This window comes from Populus euphratica, unplaced genomic scaffold (assembly GCF_000495115.2).
Source record: "Populus euphratica unplaced genomic scaffold, PopEup_1.0 scaffold46.1, whole genome shotgun sequence".
Classification (NCBI taxonomy): Eukaryota; Viridiplantae; Streptophyta; class Magnoliopsida; order Malpighiales; family Salicaceae; genus Populus; species Populus euphratica.
In genome coordinates this window covers 792,534-814,932 of record NW_011499852.1, presented here as the reverse complement: position 1 = coordinate 814,932, position 22,399 = coordinate 792,534, and the positions used below count along the sequence as shown (strand labels likewise).

Sequence of the window (22,399 nt, the reverse complement as noted above, 5' to 3'; positions counted from 1 at the left end):
TATTATTATTATTATTATTATTATTATTACTATTGTTGTTGTTGTTATTGTTGTTTTATAATTTTTTTTTATAATTTGTACAATTAACCTCCTTGTGGTTCGACCCCGGTCTTGCCGGGTTATTTATTACTTCGACACTCCTGCACTTGGGAGAAGACATCAATCTTTTTGTCGTGTCATTTGTCACTCTCGTGGTACCTTACTTATCTACAAGGCTTGCAGGGTGTTCAGTGAGTCCGGAGATTAGTCGTGATGCACATAAACTGACCTGGATATCCCGGGTTACCCAGAAAAAGAGGTTAAAAGCCAACAAATATTCATCGTACATCATCGGGTGGTCCTCCCAAGATGTTTGTTTTCTCTTCCCTAGGTAATCCTTTCAAATCACCAAAGGCTTAAACACATCTTCCTAAAGGAGGACAAAGCATATCTTGACTTATAGTCTTTTAAGACACCTTTTAAGCCTTTATGCATATTACATATTAATTGCTTTGGGGCAACTAATAAGGTAGTTATTTTTAGCATATCTTTTTAAGATATAAGAGATTCTATAATAAGGTGGGTCTAGCAATATACAAGATATCCAAAACATTTGGGTTCAACGATCAGCTGAACTTAATAAAACATGGGTCTAGCAAAATATCAAACCTAACATACCTGGGTTCAGCCAGCAGCTAAACCCAAAGTAACATAGGCCTGACGAGATGTGAAATCCAACATACTTGAGTTCAGTTGTCAACAAAATATAAACATCACTTGTTCTTAGAATTTAAGATAGATTTTTTTAAGTTTTTTTAAGTCATTTATTTTCTTTTTCATATAGTTATTGACTTTATCATCTAAGAGTTTTTAAATCTCTTGATTGAGACTGTTTTTGCAAATACCTAAAGTCTTACTGTTAATTAGGTGTTTTTTAAGCTAAGATGGAAAAAAAAAACTAGTTATATAAATATCTTAATTAACCACTACCCATAAATTAAATAGCTTGTTATATAAATATTTTGAGTTACGAGACATCATCACTTACTATTTGAAATAACCCTCGGGGAAAGAGAGATTTTTCTATTGATGGCATAATAGTGAGTAAGGGTTTATTTATTTACAATGCCATATTTTGATATGTTTGGCGAGAGGACATACCCAATATACTTGATTTCAGCTGTTAGCTAAATCCAAGATAATATGTTAGGTCCTAGATGAATATTTAAACTTAAAGTGACCCAATATACTTGGGTTCAACAATCAGCTGAACCCAGGACAATTAGTTAGATAAATCATTATGCTCTTTAACCTAGGTCACGTTGCATCTCAGTTCTTGTCTAGGACTAAGAAATTCTACTTCTAGAATAATTACATGAATTATTCATGTCAAATGTAATAATATCTCTATGCTTATAGATGTATAAAAGATCTCTTAAGGGGCCTACCACACTTATCGTCTTATTAATAATATATAAGGAATATTTGTTATTCATTAATGTCATCAAAAGCATGAGACTTTTCAGTCTTTTCATTCTCTAAAAACGATAAGGTTCAAGGAATATGAATATCCCCTGAACTATTCAGGTAAAAGTTTCAAAATCTTTTTATTTTTTAAGAGCTATCATATATTTTAGAGTATTAATTACTTTCTTTTTTTTTATTTTAGGAAACCCCACCTCCTGGAAAGCGTACTTTGTGGGCTCAGGTGAGCGAGTAAAATTCTGGTTGTTCTAGGCTCTTACAAGAAATGCACGCCCAAACTTGAACTCGAAATCTACCATGCAGATCTCAAATCATTTGCCATTATACCATGTCCCTTGAGGACAAAACAAATTAGAGTATTAATTACTCTAAAATATAAAAACAAACATCATTTGTTCTTAAAATTTAAAGTTATTTTAAGTTATTTATTGTTTTTCTCGTATAGTTACTAACTTTATCATTTGACAGTTTTTAAATCCTCTTATTAGAACTATTTTTGCAGGTACCCGAGGCTTTATCACTAATTTGGTGTTTCTAGATATAAGAAGGAAAAAAAACTATTTATATAAGCATATTGATTAATCATTATTCATTGATTAATCATTATTCATCAACTAAATAACTTGTTACGTCAAATATTTTGAGTTACCAAGCATTATCACTTAGTACTTGAAATAACCCACGGGGCAAAAAGAGATTTTTCTGTTGATAGCATAATAGAAAGTAAGGGTGTATTTATTTACAATGCCATGCAAATGATATGTTTGGCTATCATAAATGTAATGATTTTTAATGGAATATTCTATAACAATAACAGAGATTTATGTACTACTTTTTACGGGATTTTTCTTAAAAGTCATGGAAGATAAGCGTAAGATTGGAGATGATCTATGTTAAATTACAAAATATTCTGTAAAAGACATGGCAGAAGCTTGGGAATTTAACGCATTAAAGGTGCTTTAAAGAGATAAAAGAAGTCAAACAAATCTGGTTCTCGCGCATGTCAAAGAGTAGAGAGAAGTTGATATGCTACCTAAATTAAACAAAATTAATGCTGCAGTCCTATTTTTGATGGTGAAACATAATCAAAGAGATTAAGCAACCAGACGATGGATAACAGCAGTAGAAAATTGGATCAGATACTTGTTCGACACAATCCACATTAAAAATCTTAAAAGAAGAATTGAAGTACATGCATGGAGGTTGAAACATTCCTGTCACAAATCACATGGCATGCTTGAGTACTTTTTAACTAGAATAAACTTAACTCACCATTCTCATCGGTGGACCTACGGCCACATTCAAGCCGGAACTCTCATTTCCGTCGCCAAATTTCTTTTGTCCTCTTTGCAGTATACAATAGGTCCACCCTTAGACGTAAAGGTGTAGTCTTTCATCGTCTGAGAATGAGAGTTTAATTTTTTGACTGATGTTCAGATTTGTTAAGACTCTTCAGGTATATTTCTGGCCATAAAAAAAAAAAAATGAAAAATCATTCATGCCACGAGAAAACCGCTGGGAATGAGGCCAAAATTTAGTTTAAAAGCCTTTTTTATTGCCCTATTTTAAGGAAGAGAAGCGATGTCTTTAAGAGGTTAGGACCCACATTACATGCCCTTTTCTTTCACAAAAAGGCAGTGATCATGCAGGCCTCAAAATCAAATTATAACGTTGGCAATGGTGAGGTAGGTTTCCAGGTAGGTATACTCCACAGGCAGTGCGTGCTCAGATGTTTACAGTTCCAACCAAAGAAGGCTGACTTACGGATGCGGATTTTTTCTCTTCTTTTCTTTTTTATGAACATTAATTCGAAATGGTTATGACCCTTCAAAAGAAACGAAGATGTCTCGAACACCAGTCCCTTATTTCACATCTTACGGGAACAAGCAACAAGAGAAGTGAAATTTTGAATAGTTAAATGTAAAATATTAAATGATAAGATTTAAAAAAAATTAAAATAAAAAAAATTGAGCCAATTCGGATTAACTTAACTAGATTGTCACCTCCTATATAAAATCATGATTAAAAAATTAAATTAAAAGGAAGACATAGAAAAAAAGAAATCAAGGTTAAATTAATAAAGAATATTATAAACAAAATTAAGTCCATCCAATTAATTTGATTAAACCACGTTTGGATAATCACATAGAAATAAAAACAAAAAAATTACAAAGTTCAAGTGCTAGAAATTTAATGTTAAATAATGAAAGTAAAAAAAAAATTCATAAAAAATATCAAAAAAAACTCTCAAATCAACCCGGATTTATTTAACTAACTCAGTACCCAAAATATAAGCGAAATAACCCAACAATAAAAAACAAACAACTCAACAAGCTAAAGACCTAATAACTCAATTTTAAATAGTGAAATTGAAAAAAAATTCAAATAAAGAAACATTGAAGAAAAAAAGTTGAGTCAGCCTAACTTAACTTAACTAACTCACCACCTATAATGTGAGATCAAATGAAAATATTTTTTAAAGCAAAAGAACCTAGAAAAAATACTAAGTTAAACAAAAAAATATTGAAAAAAAAATCTAGTCAATCTAAGTTATCTTAATTAACTTGCGACCTGAAATATAAAACCTAGATAACACCATAAAAAGAAATGTAAAAAAATAAATTTAAAAAAACTAAATGAAAATAATTTAATTCAACAAACTAGCAACCTAGAATATAAGATCTAAATAATCCCGTAAAAAAAGGTAAAAAAAAATCATCAAGCTACAAGATCAATAATCTAAATCGAATGATGAAATTGAAAAGTAAATAATTTAACAAAAAACACATAAACATTGTCAATATTATATCTAGCTTATCTTTAAAATTTATAATTCAGGTTATGATATTAGGTTCATTCCATAGAAAATAAATAAAAAAGTCATAAATCAAAACTTTTAATCATAATAAAATAAATAATAATTAAAATAATAAGAATTAAATTTGATATCAAAATAAAACGAAGAAAAATAACAAGATACTAAATTAAAAATCAAAATGAATTTAAAAAATAAAAAAATTAATAATAAAAAAAATTAATAACTAAAATTAAATATAATAAAATAATGATAGAATACAAATTGGAGGATATAATTGATTTATGGAAGGGCTGGTGAGAAAATCAAGGTAAGAAAAGAGAGAGAGAAGGAAGAGAAAGGTTCATCACAGCTCAATTGTATCTCTGCCGCCAACACGCGCCCTGTCACTGTAAAGAGAAAGTTGTGTTGCTTCTTATGTAATTTCAAGGCTAATTTCACTCAATTAGGTTCGAGAGGGACTGAAATTTTTTTTAAAAAAAAAAGAATGAATAATCCTGAGAATTCTTATTCATACAATAGTGAAGATTCATTAGAAATCATAGGTGTTTCAGGTAATGTTAATAAAATCATCAGAGACACTGCATGCCAAAATATATGATTTTTTTTTTTTCCAACGGCGCTTTTATTATATCCTCCAAGCCTTAACAGCAGGCTTTTTAAACACTATGGTCCCTATAATTATACATATCAATATCATGTCATGTCACTCTAAGGGTGGTTCACAAGTCAGTATAGTTTGTGATATTTCTTTCCATATATTAGCTATATATCATAGTTTTCAGATAAAATTTTGATATCTTATTTGAACTAAGCAGTAATTTCCAAGGGTTTTTTACACATATGTTTGTTTCAAAGTTTGAAGTGTTTGGAAGGATTTTTTTTAATTCAAATATTTTATTTCCTTAATAATCCAGCGATGGACTCGAATCCAGTGGAAAATATAGAAATAAGCTTTTCATATATAATTAATAAGAAAATTATAAGTGGCAATTTGCACATTTTTTATTTAGAAGTATATGAAAAATTAAAAAGTATAGGGACGAAAGTTGGAGGTGCAAAAGAAACTAAGGGGGGCAGACCCCTCTTATCTAATGCACAGATTCCTCGTTGCTTGAATTAAACACTCGTGACCGAATGAGTATTCTCATTATCTTTCCAGCCATTCTCTTGAAGGTAATAATAATCTAATTATCCATAATATAAGAATGAATTTGTGAGCATTAGTGGCCTCGTGGCAGCAAATTTTCTACCTCTGCACTTTATATTTGAATTTTTGTGTGCATATTTGTTATCATCATGATATTTTATTTATTTATTAAACTTATATGATATTGTATGAATCTAAAAATTAGTTACAGTACGGATAAATAAGTTATAAAAAAATAATAAATTTATAAGTAAGATCAAGTTGATTGACCGGAGACAACAGACAAGGTGATTTTACAGCTACGTTTTGTTTCAGGTCCCTTTTATTGTCTTGCTAGATTTATCAGTTTTTCTAATAGTTTGAAGCGTTTATTTTTAAAAATATATTAAAATAATTTTTTAAAAAATATTATTTTTAATATTAATACATCAAAACAATTTAAAAAAATTTCAAAACATATTTTTAAAAAATCAAAACTTAAAAAAAAAATACAATTGAACCATGCTCACAAAGACCCCCCCCGAATAATATGTTTGTCTTGAAATAAGTGCTTTTCGCAATTCAGGAAAGGACCCCCAAGAGCCTAAAGAGGGCATCACGGATTACCCAATAAGATGTGAAATTTGCAAGAACTGACCGATCTTTTTCCCACATAGAAATGGTATATTGACGAGGTTTTCTCTTCTTTAATTACCAGCCAAGCTACCAGGGGTTTAGGGTTTTAAAATCAGTTCTTGGCAAGTTCTTAATCTACGATCATGCTATGCTCTCTTTGCCCTTCTTTTTAACAATGCTTTGGATCTCACATTATTGTTCCTACTTAACCTTTAATCCTATCAATGTAAAATTTATTTATCTGAGAGTGAATAAATTATAAATTAATCTTTCCAATTTTTCAGAATAAATTAAATAGTCCCTCTAATCTTAAAAACTAGTCATTTTACTGATGTTGATCATTTTTAATTCAATATTATTTTATTTCAAAAACATGCCTGTTTTTTTCATCAATCTTTTTATATAATCTTTTTTTTTTCTTAATCTATTTCTTAACAAAAATAACATAAAATTAGAAGAAATGGTTAAGTCATAAAATATAAGAAATAATTAATTAAGTTTTGAAACTTAGAAGAATAATTTAACTCATGCTGTAAAACTAGAGAGATTAACAGCAGTAATTGCTAACTCCACAATTAGTTTAAATTTTAAAATTTTAAAAATTAAACTAGCTAGCTGAAAAATAATTAATCATAAATGCACGTTATATAACATTTAGTGAATTCATCACCCAAGGAAACGGAGGAGTGAAAAAAAAGGGAAGGGGCAAGCAAAGAATCGAAGCAAGAGGTTTGGGCCTTTGGGGACAATAATTTCCTCCTGCCCTTATTGGAATCAACTTCCTTCAGTCACTGTGTCCCTAGCGATATTGCTCTCATATAGGGGAATTTTTTAAAAAAGAAAATCTTATTTAATTATACAATAATAAAAATAAATATTTATGAAAAACTAAAAAATAAAATTATAGGGGAAATATTATTTATCGAAATTATCTTTTTTTATTCTTTTAATTTATTTTACTTTGATCAAAAATATTTTTTATTAGCAACATAATTCATTAAATAAAAAAGTAACAACAGAAAGAATATTTATAAAAAAAAAACAGTAATGATATGAACTAAAAATATAAAATGTATATTTTAAATCAAAAACTTAAATTTTTTTATTCATGTATTTCTTTTTTATTCGGACAAAACATGTTTTTTGCACCATAAGCATTTTTTCAAGTAAAAAATTATAATGATTATAAAGTAAGTTTCCATTAAGCAATAAAAAAAAAAACTCATGAATCATTCATTTTTATGCACCTATATAAAAAAATTGAAGACAATAAATTTGAGAAAGTCGTGTAAAAAATTAAGCACTCCAATCATTATTTGAGGTTTAAATAGACATATAATACAAAAGTGAGATACTTGATTTAAAAAATTATATTAATGTTTTAATCTATTTATGAATTGGATAGAGTTAACTTTACATATTATTATTGACATATTTTTTTTATTGTCATGTAAAAAAAATATTTTCTTTATATGGAGTTGAAGTTTTTTTAATTTTAGCATTTAAAATAGAATTTTTTTTAAGATAAGATCATATATTTAGCATTTAACTATATATTTTATTTTTTTGGATTATGGCTAAAAATATGCTTACTTGTTTACTATGATTCTCTTATAAATTTACTGTATTCAGTCTCTTGAAGAAAAAACTTATTAAACATCAATCCATATTTTTTAAAAATGACTAATTTGCATTGGTGAATTTAATAAGATCAAAATAGTAAACATATTTTGTAAGATAAGATCAAAATAATAAACATCACTAATTTGCATTGGTGAATTTAATAAGATATTTTCATTTTTTTTCCAGTATTGTTATGTCTAAAATATTATTTGTTTTTGTGTTTTAAAAGGGTTTAAAAAATATTTTTATATTATTTTTCTTTGTTTTAATTTTTTTATATTTTTGAATTATTTTGATGTGTCTATGTCAAAAATATATTATTTTAATATATTTTTAATTTAAAAATAATTTAAAAAATAACTACTATCATAATACTAAATAAACTCTAAAAAATAAGACTACAACTTTAAAAAGATAATAGTTAGCTTTTCCAGAAAAAATAAAAATAGATATTAAAACTTAAAATTCAATTATTTAAATTAATAAAAATCAATAATATTTTAATCGAATCAAATATTCAGGACATATAATTTGTACAATTTAGGAGTGTGGTTGTAATTTTTAAATTATTTTTATTTAAAAATATAAAAAAAATATTTTTAAAATGAGTGCACTAAAATGATCTAAAAATATAAAAAAATATTAATTTAAAATATAAAAAAATTAAAAATGAAATTTTTAAAAAATATATTTTTAAATTACACAAACAAACTGTCCTCAATAGTGGATTTTTTGCTACATTTTACTTTCCCTTTTCAAAACTGTAGGATTTTTGTTTTTTCAGATGTCATCCTAGTACAATGACACTTGTGTACACGGGAGTGTTAGATGACACTTGTGTACACGGGAGTGTTAGCTAGGTGGGTCTAGCAAAAGGCGTGAAAATTATTATTTTTAAAATATTAACTGCTCCTTTTATATTTTTTTAGGATTAAATTAATATATTTTTAGGATATAATAAAATCATGAAACTTAAAAACAACAAGTTTTTTAATCATTTTTTTTCTAATAAACACAGTCAAAAGATTTGCATAGAAAAAAATGGTTTTTTAATTGATTTCTAGCAATATAAATTAATATTTATAAAAAATAATATTTTTTAAGACAAATATGTTTATAGAATTTTAAAGACATACCTCTATAGATTAATATATTTATAGAATTTAAAATATAGTTTTTCAGTTAAATTAACTAAATAACTTGAAAAAAATATTATGCATAATTAATTATGAAAATAAAAATTATTTATTTTTCATAATGCGAATGCCAAGTGCTATATATATAATTTGGTGTTCCCTCCAAATTTTCTTTTTCAGCAACATTTGGTGTATAAAATACAACAAAATTTCTTTCCCTTCTAATACGGGATAGAATCTTTTGCTTACCTAATATACAGGCTATCATGACAGCGAGGACGTTTATTCTAATGCGAGAGGGAGGAAACTTGTACCACACGTGTCATGGTGCTGGAATGATTCAAGATAAAATTACAGGAACCCAATTTATTATTATCCTTATTTAAAAACACCACCGCCACATTATTTACATTATTGTGATGAAAACAATTTCAACTTAATTTTTTTTATTATTGCTGTCACACCTGACTAAAGTCAGCAGGCCTGGGCTGACCTTTCCCTTCTGATTCTATGGATCAAACCACTTACTAAAAAACGAAAAGTAGTCCCTGAAGTAAATTGCCACAACATCAATTGTACAAAAGACTGAACATTTCCCAGAATTGAGTCTCTCCTCCGTAAAACGGCTTTGGATGAGATATTTGAAAGTATAATTATTGTTTTTTTTTAAAATATTTTTTATATTAAAATAATTTTTTTAAAATAATTTTTAAAATTACTATATCAAATCGATCTAAAATATATAAAAAAATTAAATTTTTTTATAAAATATAGTTTGTATCACATTTCCAAATAATAAATCAAGAAAAAGTAGTATTTTTTTAATTTTTTTAAATTTTTTTGTCAAGTAAAAAAATCCAGTTACTTTGTTAGTGAATAATTAAATATTTTTAGGGTATTTGGAGCTAAATCTAACCATTTCTATTTTTCTTTATAAATAAATTAGCTGGAGGAAAATGATGAAGTTTGTACAGGTCTTGTCCTCATACGACTAATAAAATAAATCTATTTTACGAGGGTCTAATCTATTAAATTAAGGTTTTGGGTTGAGTGAATTTTGGACTTGTTATTGCTCATTCAACTGCCTTCCTTTCCCTTCTTCTTGTCACTGAAAATTATTAAAGAGAAAATATCGAGTTTGTATATTAATAATTTTATATATTTCATGAGAAAATGTATATGTATTGATGATAACAAGTAAAACAATAGAAAGAATTTTTAATTATAAAAAATAATAATTTCTGGATACTTGTTAATTGCTCCACAATATTATTTTTTTATTGAATAGTTTTACATTATTAAGTATATATAAGTGCAAGCCTGGAATTATGAATGTATTGATTAAACTGAGAAAATTTAAAAAAATAATTAAAAAAATTGAACAATAAAAAAATACAATTAAACTGATTAAATATTTTTAAAAAACCTACCAGCTTAGTTTTGGTTGTATAAGCCCGAAATAGAAAAATCAAACCAAACCAAAATTAATAAAAAATCAAATCGAAAAAACTAAGTCAAATAGAAAAAAAAAACCAAGTTAAACCGAAACCAAACCTATAGAAAATTACAAAAAAAAACCATAAAACAATATAGTTTTTAATTTTTAATATAAAATAACCAAATCAAAATCAGTCTATTGAGTTTTGATTTTTATTCTAAAATAATTGAATCGAAACAATCAATTTAAACTAATTTTAATTTTTTTAAAATAATTTAATTATTTTTCACAGTAAAAACTAAACCGAACTAAAAATAAACATTCTTACTTAAAATTATCGTGCTGTCATTTAATTGCATAAAGAATTTAGAATCTTCTTTGTCACACTACCGCCTTATTTCAAAAAAAAAATAGTTAAATAGAAAAAAAAAACTTAAAATATTACAAAAAGAATAATTTTAAAAAACAATAATCTCGATGCAGTGTTTTTTAAGTTTAGCCACATTGTACACGATAATTAAATATAATTAACACAATATAATTAGTTTTTATAGAAGTTCAAGAAATAGCTTGATCATTTATTTATTTATATATAACAAGAACAGTGGTGAGCTAGCCTCTTAACCCCTTAATTTCAAGCCTAACAAGTATATATAACTAGATCATATATTACTGGGGAGCTTTGATACTGCGAGGTTGGAAAAAATTCATACAAAATGATTCATAAAGATCTAATTAAAAATCTATAGGAATATTATTAATTGATAATCCAACTCATGGATGTTTTAGACTTTGTGTTTGGCGAGGTCACACCACCACTAATCAACATCATTATATTTGAATATTAATAGGAATTCAGAATCTTTCTGTCTCGTAAAACATTATTTAGGATTGCAATATTCTTGACATGCTGGAGACCACCGAGCACCATTTTGCGCCGGCAACGGCAACCCTATCTTCATCTCTCTCGATCCGTCTCTTTCTTTATCTTTTTTTTTCCCTCGATGTTATATAGCTATATTAAATTCAATAAACTATGCATAAAGGATCCCTGACGGTCAAGCTACCTGCGTTTGTTCCATCGGAACCCTTCAAAAGCTCTATATGTTAAATTATGGTGGTAAGTAATTAAGGTTTTTTTTTTTTTTCAATGGTATGTTATAGTTTCAAGAAGACGCATGGATAATGTTTTATATATGTACACTCATTCGTGCAAGAATGAATAACGGGCTCACTGAAATTTGATAGAAAAGAATTTAGAATCTGAACCGAAGATACCATTAAACTCTATTTTGCTTCTATAGCCAAGTAATAAATTATATTTCTTCTATAGCCAAGTAAAAAATACTCAAATTAATTAATTAAACCCGTGATCTAAGTCATGAGACTATAATAATCTTATAAAATATAAAATAAAATAAATTATAAAGTCTAATTCTCAATCAATATAATATTAAATGAAAAAATTAAAAGAAAAATCAACTAAAAAGAGAAAAAAAATTAAGTCAACCCGCCTAACTCATAATTTAAGTTCAATATTTATGAAGCTCATATAAATCATGGTAATCTCATAGAAAACAAGTAAATATATATATATATATATATATATATATGAAGTTCGATCTCAATCAACCCAATATTGAGACGAAAATATGTTGTATCAATCTAAGTTAGCTTATGTTAATCTGTTAAATTTGAGATCCAAATCATGATATCAAGATAACTCTAAATAAAACAAATTAAAATAAATTATAAAATTTAATTTTCAATTAACCTAATATTGATGAATGAAAATAAAAAAAACAATTAAAATAAGTTAAAAAAACAAACAAACAACTTGAATAAACTTTGGTTAACGTTCCAAGCATGCAACCCAAGTCAAGTGATTGGGATAACCCGATATAAAATAAATTATAAAGTTCAATTATCAATCAACTTAATATTGACGGATGAAATTCAAAAAAATATTAATTAAAAAAACATAAAAAAACAACATGATTCAAGCCGAGTTAATAAAATCATGATAACTTTATAAAAATAAACTAGAAAAAATTATGAAGTCTAGCCAAGTCAACCAAATATTTATGGATAATTTTTTTTAAAAAAATCAACTAAAAAATGATAAAAAAAAAATCCAAAATAACTCACCAAAAATGATTAAAAAAAAATCCAAAATAACTCACCAAAATCATAATCTAGATTAAAAAATTATAATAATAAATTTAAAATTAAAAAAAATATTTTGCGAGCAGGAGAACAATAAATTATTCTCCTCAATTAGTTATTGTTAATAATTTTGGGCATCCTCCTGCTTAATAAAACATGAAAGGATACAATGGTTAATATTTGGAAGGAAATATCGGTTATTTAAACTAATTAAATATTACTTTGTAAAAAGGTGAAAAGAAACTTAACTAGATTTTAAAGCAAAAACTACTTTTAGTTTATTTTTATCTTAAAATAATATTTAGTTAATAGCTACTACGTTCTAAAAGCAAAACAAGTAAATGTCATTTTAAAAGGAAACTTCCTTGTTTTTTAAACAAAGCACATACCCGTATTTTTAACTAAAAAACACACTTACTTATTATATGTTTCTTTCTTTATAATTAAAATAACAACCTTCATTATTTTTTTAAATTACATGTACCCAAGTGTTCTACATAATCCTATTTTATTTTATTATATAATGGATTATATTAAAATGACGTACGTGTCTTTATACATTATCAAACAAACTTGGAATAGATACAATACGAGTTCACCATCTTTAGATCAATAAAATTTATAATAATTTACGTAAAATAAGATTGAATGTGTGCATGCTAGAAAAAATGGTACCGATTTCAATTTTTATTTTATTTTTTTTTCACTTAATAAAGAAGGCACGCACGAGGCAATGTTCTAAATTAAAGTAGGGATTATTGTTTTAATTTCCATTTAATGTTTTCAGGATTTTTATATTTAACACTACAACTGTTGCATGAATTTGAGTAGATGAAATGAAAAAGGCAATCATCATGAGTCAATTTCTCTCAATCTTCACATGATGTATTTGTTAATTTCCTGATATATTCCCCGGCAACAGCCAGAATAGGAAAACGGGGCTCATCAATGTATGGCCCTTCCGGATGATGCCACGTGGATGTTTGGAACACCTGGCAGAAGCATAGGATGGGATCTTTGGTGTGAACAGCTAATCAAGGTTCGTTCGTAGCCAAGTGGCCGACCTTGTGCCTACGTAGAGACGCAAAGAAGATCCAAAGTAGCGTAAGCGCCAAACCCACCCATCCTTGTCTATGTGATCTAACGGCTGCAGACAATCCTCAGCCACCACGATTAATCTCATCCGCTCAATTCCCAACACTACCACATTTGTTAATGAGTCTTGCCCCCAAGTCTAGGCATTGTTCTTGTTGTTGATTTGTATGTTGCAGGTCCTTTAGGTTCTCCTTCTCTATCTCTCTATACTTCTGCATTTTGATCTCTAAGCTAACTAGTCTTCTCCATTGTCATCTTCTTGACAAAACAACCACATTCTTTCTTTGAGAAACCCATTAATGTGGCAAATTCAGCTTTGAAAATGGTAATGTTGATCATTTAGTACTCTCCCTCTCACGATTTTCTTTCTTTCTTCTTCTTTTTTGGGTGTTCTGTACTAATTTCTTGTGGGGTGGGTGGTGGGGCATTTTGTTTGATAGGATAAAATGTTGGTACCGCCATGGTTAGAGTCATTGCTAAGCACACAATTCTTCACTGTCTGCCGGACACATGAAGATGCAGCAAGGAGTGAATGCAATATGTATTGCTTAGACTGTGAAGGTGATGCATTTTGCTTCTATTGCCGCTCTTCTAGACACAAGGATCATCAAGTGGTTCAGGTCAGTTTGTTCACATTTTCCCATTTTTTTTGTTTTTTGTTTATAGCACTATATCTGGTTCTAGCTAGAACAATGAGGCTGTATCTCCCGCCCGCCCGCCCGCCTGTTTGTCTAAGCTGGCTTTGTCATTTTATGGGTTTTCCTTTCCCTTTTTTTTTTTGGGTTTCCTTGGCAATGGGCAGATAAGGAGATCTTCATATCATGATGTAGTGAGGGTTTCGGAGATTCAGAAGGTATTGGACACAAGTGGAGTTCAGACCTATGTGATAAACAGTGCTAGAGTCTTGTTTCTCAATGAGAGGCCACAGCCAAAATCTGGGAAAGGAGTTGCTCATATTTGTGAAATTTGTGGAAGAAGCCTACTGGACCCTTTTCGTTTTTGTTCATTGGGATGTAAGGTTAGTATTTTCCTTAATCTTCATGAATTTATCTGTTGCTTCATACATTTATCAAATTAATCAGTCTGCGTGTGTGTGACTTTCTCACAATTCATCAGGTGGTTACAATTTGTTCATCTGGCACCCTCCATGCCCTGACCCACCCACACACACGCACACACACCATCACCATCATAACCACCCCCACCATTCATCATCATCATAGGCACATATATACATGATGGCTAGGTATATTACCATTCAAAATTAAACCTCTACCATCGGCGGTGTCGCCGTTTTCATCATGATAAAATAGGATTTTCAATAACAATATGGTCTAGCATTATTAATTATCATCGGATATCATATATAATATTGATTACTTATTCAACTCTTTTTTTTTTTTTTTTGGATGGATGGTTTTGTTTCTTGTATATCCTGGTTTTGTTTGTCTGACGTCATCTTTAAAAACCTAGCTTGAAGGAGTAAAACGAAATGGTGATGCAAGCTTTACCTTAGAGGCTAAGAATGAGGCATTAATGGGAAGAAGAGAAGGCATTTCCAGAGAGGAAGAAGACTTGCGTGAAGGCTCACAACAAGACATATACCCGCCCACGCCTCCTCCACCTCCTTCAAGTGCAAGGAGAAGAAAAGGCATTCCTCATAGGGCACCCTTTGGGTCCTAGCCAATTCTCCCTCTCATGTCCATACAAACTGGTAGGAGTAGTAGTGTATTCAATCAAATCCATTATTTCCTGCGCAAACTACTCTCTCTCAAGGGGTCATTTTCCTAACTAAAGAATTGTAGGGTACCCCTTTTGGTTGGGGTGCCCAAAAAACAAAAGGGTTAGTAAGTTTCCCTTTTAGGTCTGGGTCCCATACAAACAAAATTCTCTTGTGAAGATGCAATAATTCACATTTGTTATTGATAGTTGCAAGGTGTACACTGTGATTAAGAAATGAAAGCAAGTCTTTGTGGAGTCCGTTTTATAGTTTTGTTGGGCCCACAACCACATGGGCCGCTCACATAAAGAAACACCACCACCTTTCTTTCTCTTTGTTTATTATAATTTAAGCAAATCAACTTTTCTTACAGCAAAAATTGAAGAGCTCAATGAATTGATTTGCGGTCTCCTTTCTCCCTCGTCCCTCTTGCTTGGTGCAAATCTCTTTCCATGGAAACTAAGCCGGTGAGAAGGACGGGTTGGAGATGAACTAGGCTCTCTTTTCTTGGTGGCGCCCCAGAGGAGCCACTCAATTAGGTAGAATGGACGCTTGAATGATGGGTACCTTTGACGGGGGAACCCATGAAGGGCTTCAACAAAAGTAGGTAAATAATCATGCCATGGCTAATTAATAAATGAAATGATGAGGAGGAGGCTTGTTTCCAGCCTCCTATGGATACAAGGGACAGCATAGGCACATGAAGAGCAGTTGACATCTCATATCCCGACCGACCATCTAATTTGTCTTACAGAGTTCGAATGGATGAAGGGCTTGGATCTTGATATTGTGTTCCATGAGTTATTATTAGCTTATCCTTGATGGGACTAAAGATGTGAATTTAATTTATAAACGGACTTGGATAACACTTTTACCCCGATAAATAAATAAAAACTTTACGTGTGAAAAATGCTGGGAAGTCGTCGTCAATGCCAGCATCAAAAAGTTGAGATGGCGTCTTCTCTTTGTAATCGCTGGTCCATCAACGTTTTATCCCCGGCAATGTGAGCACTCTTCATACGTTTTATCATGGTCTACTCGAGAGTAATAAAAATATAAAATTTAAAATATTTTTTACTTAAAAATATATTAAAATATTATTTTTTATTTTTAAACATCAAAACAATGTAAAATATCAAAAAATATTTCAAAAACACAATTTAATTACACTTTCAAACACACCCTTGATCGGCCGGCTGCGGATGCAAATAATTATCTTATGCAGATGATACCAGACACTGGGTTTTAAATGCTGCAACGATGCAAGATCCTCGAGCAATATTTCAGGAGAATTCTACTGTTAATGGCATCGTAAATCATCCAGCTAAATTCAAATGATATAAATCCTATTGAAGTAGAGTGGTCAAAGATTGACATTTAGGACAGCGTAATTAGTTGTGATTGAAAATTGAAACCAAATTATGGACATTAAAATCGTACTTAGCACAAAAATAACAATAATACAAAGAGAGAGGAGAAAGGAGAAATGATTTCCACAATCAATCATTCAATGCCTTTGCACGAGGACGGCCACCCTATATGGCCTATATTTTCTGTTATAAAAATAATAATAATAATAAAGAATTTATTTTTTTATTAAAAAAAACGGTGTAGTTTCTTCCATCTTGTACAATCAACCAAAACCGAAGCAAGGGGCAAAGGGTGTGGCGGTGGCCTTCTTGACTTGACTAAAAAGGACCCTGGGCCGACTTGCTTTGAACTCGAACATGGAGGCTTGGAGTAACTTGCGGAGCCATTCTTCTTTCTTGATTGATTTTTGCTGCCAAAATGCTCTTACCTTTAGACTTGATATCAGTACAAGATTTTCCAGGTTATATGTTACACGGTTGTAATTCCCTTTCACCTGTAGAAATTTGAAAATATGTCTCTCTCCAGAAGCCCGAAGCTGCCTCCAATTGAAGTAGTGCTTTCTAAAAATTAAAAAAAAAAAAATATTTTTATTATTATTTTAATATGCAAATATTAAAAATATTATTTTAATAAATTTTTTATTAAAAAATACTTTAGAAATTAGACAACCTAAAGTTCAGTAAATATATTATGGTGTTTACGAGCATAGTTGTGATTTTTTTAAAAGTATTTTTTACTTAAAAATATATTACAATAATTTTGTTATTTTAAAAAAAAATATTTTAAAGCAAAAAAATAAAAAAATCAAATTTTTTAAAAATATTTTTAAAACATAAAATAAACAACAAGGCTACATCACTAAAGCCCTCCAGTATAAAACCATAAACCCATTCACTCAGGTTGTATGGGTTTGGATAAGAACAATCCATTGATTAGAAATTAATAATTTCTCCGGTCTCGTTTGAGGTGAATCCAATTTTTTCTATGGAATTTCAATTATTTCAATATCATATATCTTTCTTGAAGTTTCAATTTATCAGTGTCCCTTTTAGTTTATCCAAAGCAAGAGAGTAAGATAAATTTGTTTTTTTAATACCTAAATTTTTAAATTTTGATTAAATAAAATTCTCTTAAAATGATTCAAATGATATCATGTACATCATTTATATTTAAAGATATAAGATATAAGATTAAATTGAACTTTTTATAATATGGTTTATGTTGAGAACAAACAAAAAAAAACAACTTTCAAATTTTTACGTTTCAATTGGGGTATAATTATCAAGTAATAATATGTTTAATAAAACTAATTAATGCTGACAATCATACTTTATCAGTGCCTGACTTATCAAAGGAGAAAAAATGATTATTTATTTATTTTTTAATGAGTATCACGGTTTAAGAATTACTTTTTCGTATAGTTTTTAGCTTGATATATATTTTTTTATTTTTATGGTTTTTAAATTTATATTTTTAAATATAAATAACGTGCATGGTATCATTTTAACTGTAATTAAAGAAAAAAAACTATCTGGTCAAATCATTTATAGATGGCTTTATTTCATCAAATTTTAAAAGTTTAAAAAGTTTAGAGACTAAAAAAAATTATCATTTGATTCAATATTGAGACTTCAAGAGGGATATTAATTGAAACCACGATGAGAGATTGGATTTGCCTTGAACCTCAAGGAGATAAATTGATATTAATTAAAGAAAGAATAAGTATTCCATTTGGATAATATTTCCCTTTAGATTGGATGGCACAATACTCCTTTATTACATGTCAATTTTTTAAAAAAAAGCTAAAGTTCTCAAATCTCTTCTAAACTTAAAATCATTTGATTACTTTTAATTTCATTTCTTATCTTTTTATGCTTTAATATATTTAGATTCTGTTTTTTTTTTATTTTAAAAGTGTTTTAAAAAAAATTAATTTTTCTCTTTATCTAAATTAATATTTTTAGATAATTTTAATGAGCTGATATCAAAATAATTTTTAACAAATAAAAAAATATATTATTTTTTTATATTTCTAAATAAAAAAACTTTCAAAAGCAACTACAATCATACTTTCACACAGATTTTGAAATCAAGTCTTTATATTATTTTTTTCTAGAACCCCTCCATATTTTTCATATGAAACTAACTAAATAACTTAAAAATCCTCAACTTCAATGACTTTAACATAACTAAGTTTAATTTTTTAGAAGAAAATAATTTTAAATAATTTTAATATCATAATTTTCATTCACCATTTAGAAAGTTTGGATACACTTTTTTCTTAAAGAAAAGATATATTTTAAGACTATTAATATTTTATTTTTTAGACAAGGAAGAAAGGGTATTTAGGCTAGTAATTTTTTTAAGAAAATTAATATCAAGATTTCTGAATGGAGAATTAAAATAATGATATTAAATTTTAAATTTATTTATTTTAGTTTTGAATTTCATAACTAGTTTTATGAAAAGAAAAATTAAAACTAATAAATTAGGCTGGGGATTATTAATTTCGGTGGTATTTAAGATATTTAATTAGCTTTATATGCAAAATCATGGAGGGAACCATAGAAAAAGTAACAAATATACTTGATTTCAAATATACCAAAATATAGAAAGGTAAAAACTAAAATAAGGACTTAGTTCTCAATTAAGAATTTAGCCTATTAGAAAAGCCATTAAAAACATCATCGAATGAATAAAAAAAGTCAACAATGTTTAAATTAAAAAAAATATTTAATCCTAAAAGTTTTTTTTTTCAAAAATCACTTTGATCTCTGTATTTTATATTTCACAAGAAATTTTTTAACCGGAAGTTTTTTGGTCATCATATTTTACAACAATATGTCAAATTATAAACTATGCCTAAATCTTTAAAATAGATATATCAATCATAATAAAAAATCATATTCATAATCAATTAATCCAATCAAATGAAGATTATCAAAAAAATTAGGGACTAAGCTATTACTTTGAGATAGAACTCATTATGATAATATCATATATCTATTATTAGTCTTTTTCCCTTTTTTTTAACTTTATTTTCTTAGGGTTAAAGTTAGAAAAATATTTTTTTAAAAAAAAAGAAAAAATTAAATGAAATGAGAATTCTCATAATAATAGATAAGATATTTTGATATTGAAGTTTTATTTTTTAAATGGATAACATATAGGTTCATAATTTGATATATAGGGGTTTAATTGAAAGAAATTAAATTAGAAATTGAATTATATTTATTTTAAAACAGATCACCAAAAAAAACTTAATTGAGGATGTTTTTTAATAAGAAATAAAATATATAAACCATAGTAAGATTTAAAAAAAAATAATTAGAGATCATAGTATAAATCAGTAAAACTTTTATACTATAGGAGCACGATATATATTATTTTTTTTAATGTCATTAATGACACCATCTAACAAAAAAATATGATGATGATAAAAATATAACATACAATGATGATATTATGATAAAAAAATAACAAATGTAAAAGAAAATGTAGAGAAATGTAGAAAAATAATAAGCAATAAAACCTATTTAAAATATTTGTATTTTTTTATATTTATATTTTTTTATAATTAAAAAGAAAAGAAAAGGAAAAGGCCTAGTTAAACCAATAAAACCTATTCCTATTTTTTTTTTCCACCTTGAATCATAATCAATATCTCAAGCAATTATTCTTCCTTTCTCTAACAAAAAGGAAAAGTCCTATTCAAAATAATCTTTCTTTCTATCACTATTGCAATATTTCACAACAATTGATACATGTTTTATATTATTTTTCTCATTTACTCGTTAGCATAAGGCCACATGAAATAAATATAAGCCTTGAATATTGCCTTACCCAATATAAATGAGACCTCCAAGATTAAAAATATATATAAAAAAAAATGAAGTCAACATTTAATTCTTTAAAGAGATAAAAAAACTCTAAAATATAAATTGGTTCTAAAGATTTAAGCAAATAGTTGATTATATTTTTTAAAAAATCATTGTTACCGCATTGTTTTAAAAAAAATATTACCTTAGCTATGCTTTTTTGTTTTTTTTCTAAATTCATTTCTTGCTTGCCATTAATAGTCCAATTTATTTTTTGAGCCTACTTTGTAAGTCATGTAATGTTGATAGATGTTTGTCTAACTAGCTTCACGTCATAGATTAAAAATTTCACAACTTGATAATTTTTTTATTATTTAATTTTTTACCCTTATTATTATTATATTTTACAAGGTCAAAGTTGGACAGAACACTATGCTGAATCCATATCAGTCCCTATTTTAAAGTGACTTGTTGACTTATTATTTACCTCATTTTAAGTTATAAGCATTGTACTAGACTTATATTGGTTTCTAAAATTATAAGATATGTTAACCTAATTGTTAAAACTCACTTTTAACAGGGAAAAAAAACTTGATGCTAACTTGACAAAAAAAAATGGTGTTATTTTGATTTTTTCTTTGAAAATAAATATTGACACGAACATGCATATGTAAAAATATGAAAGCCTAGTTTTATGAAATGAAGTTAACATGAATACAAAGCCAAAAAAATAAAATAGAAATGCATAGATTAATAATAACCATGTATGAGTAGTGTAATTTGTTTTCATTTTGAATAGTAAAACATGTAAAACCTATAAGAATAAAAAAAAATTAAAAGGAAGAAGGATTGAGCTTACCTTAAGGTTGGTTCTAGACTAAGAAGGAGTTGTTGTGGTTGCTACTAAAAAAAGATGGTAACCCTATTAGCCTTAAGAATGAATGAGAGAAGGATGTGGAGGAATGGATTAATGTGTGATTCTTGGTCCTTTTTCAATACTTAAGGCTAGAAATCAAGGGTGAGGATAAGAGGCTAACTTGAAAATAAGGATTACTGAGAGAGAGGATAGGATGCTAACTTAGCAAAAAGAATCAACTAATTACACCAAATGACTTATTAAAGTTGTCAATTAAATCAGTTACGAGATCATAGGCCAGGAAACTTAAGGATGCATCTAATGAGCTAATTCAAAATATTTACACTAAGGCAAACTTCAATATTTCTATATGTAATGATCATACCTTAATTAATTTGATTCATATAAAGGAAGGGGTTGATCTATTGGCTTAAGGAATTCTACTATTTGGGTAACAAAAGGTAGAGGCGACAATAAATTTTTTTTTATTAATTGTCAAGGTTTTTTTTTTATATTCAACAAGGACAACTTGGTAGCAAAAGGAGAAGATTGGATTGTTATTAATTTTTTCGAAACTTTTATGTGTTTGTGTGAGGATTGCTTATGTATATTGGTTTTTTATTGAATTGTCTTGATCTTATCAAATATCATTTGTTTATATGGTGTTCTTCCTTGTACTTTTAGTTTTCAGTTCCTTATAATCATTGAGATGGGATCTTTATTTTAATAACTTAGGTATCTTGATTTTGATAATTATTGTTAAGTTTTTGCTATATGTAAATATGATTTTTAGCTTTTTTTAGGTTGTGTCTTTCTTGCATATGTATTCAAGAGTTTTTACCTATTGTGTTCGCATCAAATGATATTAGAATAAAGATTTATAGGCTAATTATATCTATTTTTCTTTAAGTTTATATGTTAGTTTCATTGTTTTCTTTTTATATCCTGCGGAATAATATTAAAAAAGTTCTACTGAATTTTAATTATTATGAGATCAATAGTATATTATTAAAAAGAAAAAAAAGTTTAAAATCTCAAATTATGAAATCAGCCACAAAGTAAAAGTCATAAAAGTTTGAATTTGGAACTTAAGAAACCACAATATGATATTTAGAGGGACTAATTTTATCAA

At 27.7% G+C, this 22,399-nt stretch overlaps 1 protein-coding gene across 1 annotated transcript; it reads left to right on the top strand.

Moving 5' to 3' along the window:
- Positions 1 to 13,630: 13,630 nt before the first annotated feature.
- LOC105121757 (uncharacterized) lies at positions 13,631 to 15,489 on the top strand. The gene is made up of 4 exons (XM_011020537.1): positions 13,631 to 13,827; positions 13,943 to 14,122; positions 14,305 to 14,520; positions 14,976 to 15,489. Exons 1-4 carry the CDS (start codon positions 13,825 to 13,827, stop codon positions 15,183 to 15,185), a joined length of 609 nt encoding a protein of 202 aa, XP_011018839.1. The 5' UTR covers positions 13,631 to 13,824; the 3' UTR covers positions 15,186 to 15,489.
- Positions 15,490 to 22,399: the final 6,910 nt, after the last annotated feature.

What these genes read in the sequence shown, in the direction of transcription:
- LOC105121757 (XM_011020537.1), top strand. An exon ending in AGGATCATCAAGTGGTTCAG is followed by an intron (nt 14,123 to 14,304) that starts GTCAGTTTGTTC and finishes GGCAATGGGCAG; the next exon opens with ATAAGGAGATCTTCATATCA. An exon ending in TTTGTTCATTGGGATGTAAG is followed by an intron (nt 14,521 to 14,975) that starts GTTAGTATTTTC and finishes TTAAAAACCTAG; the next exon opens with CTTGAAGGAGTAAAACGAAA.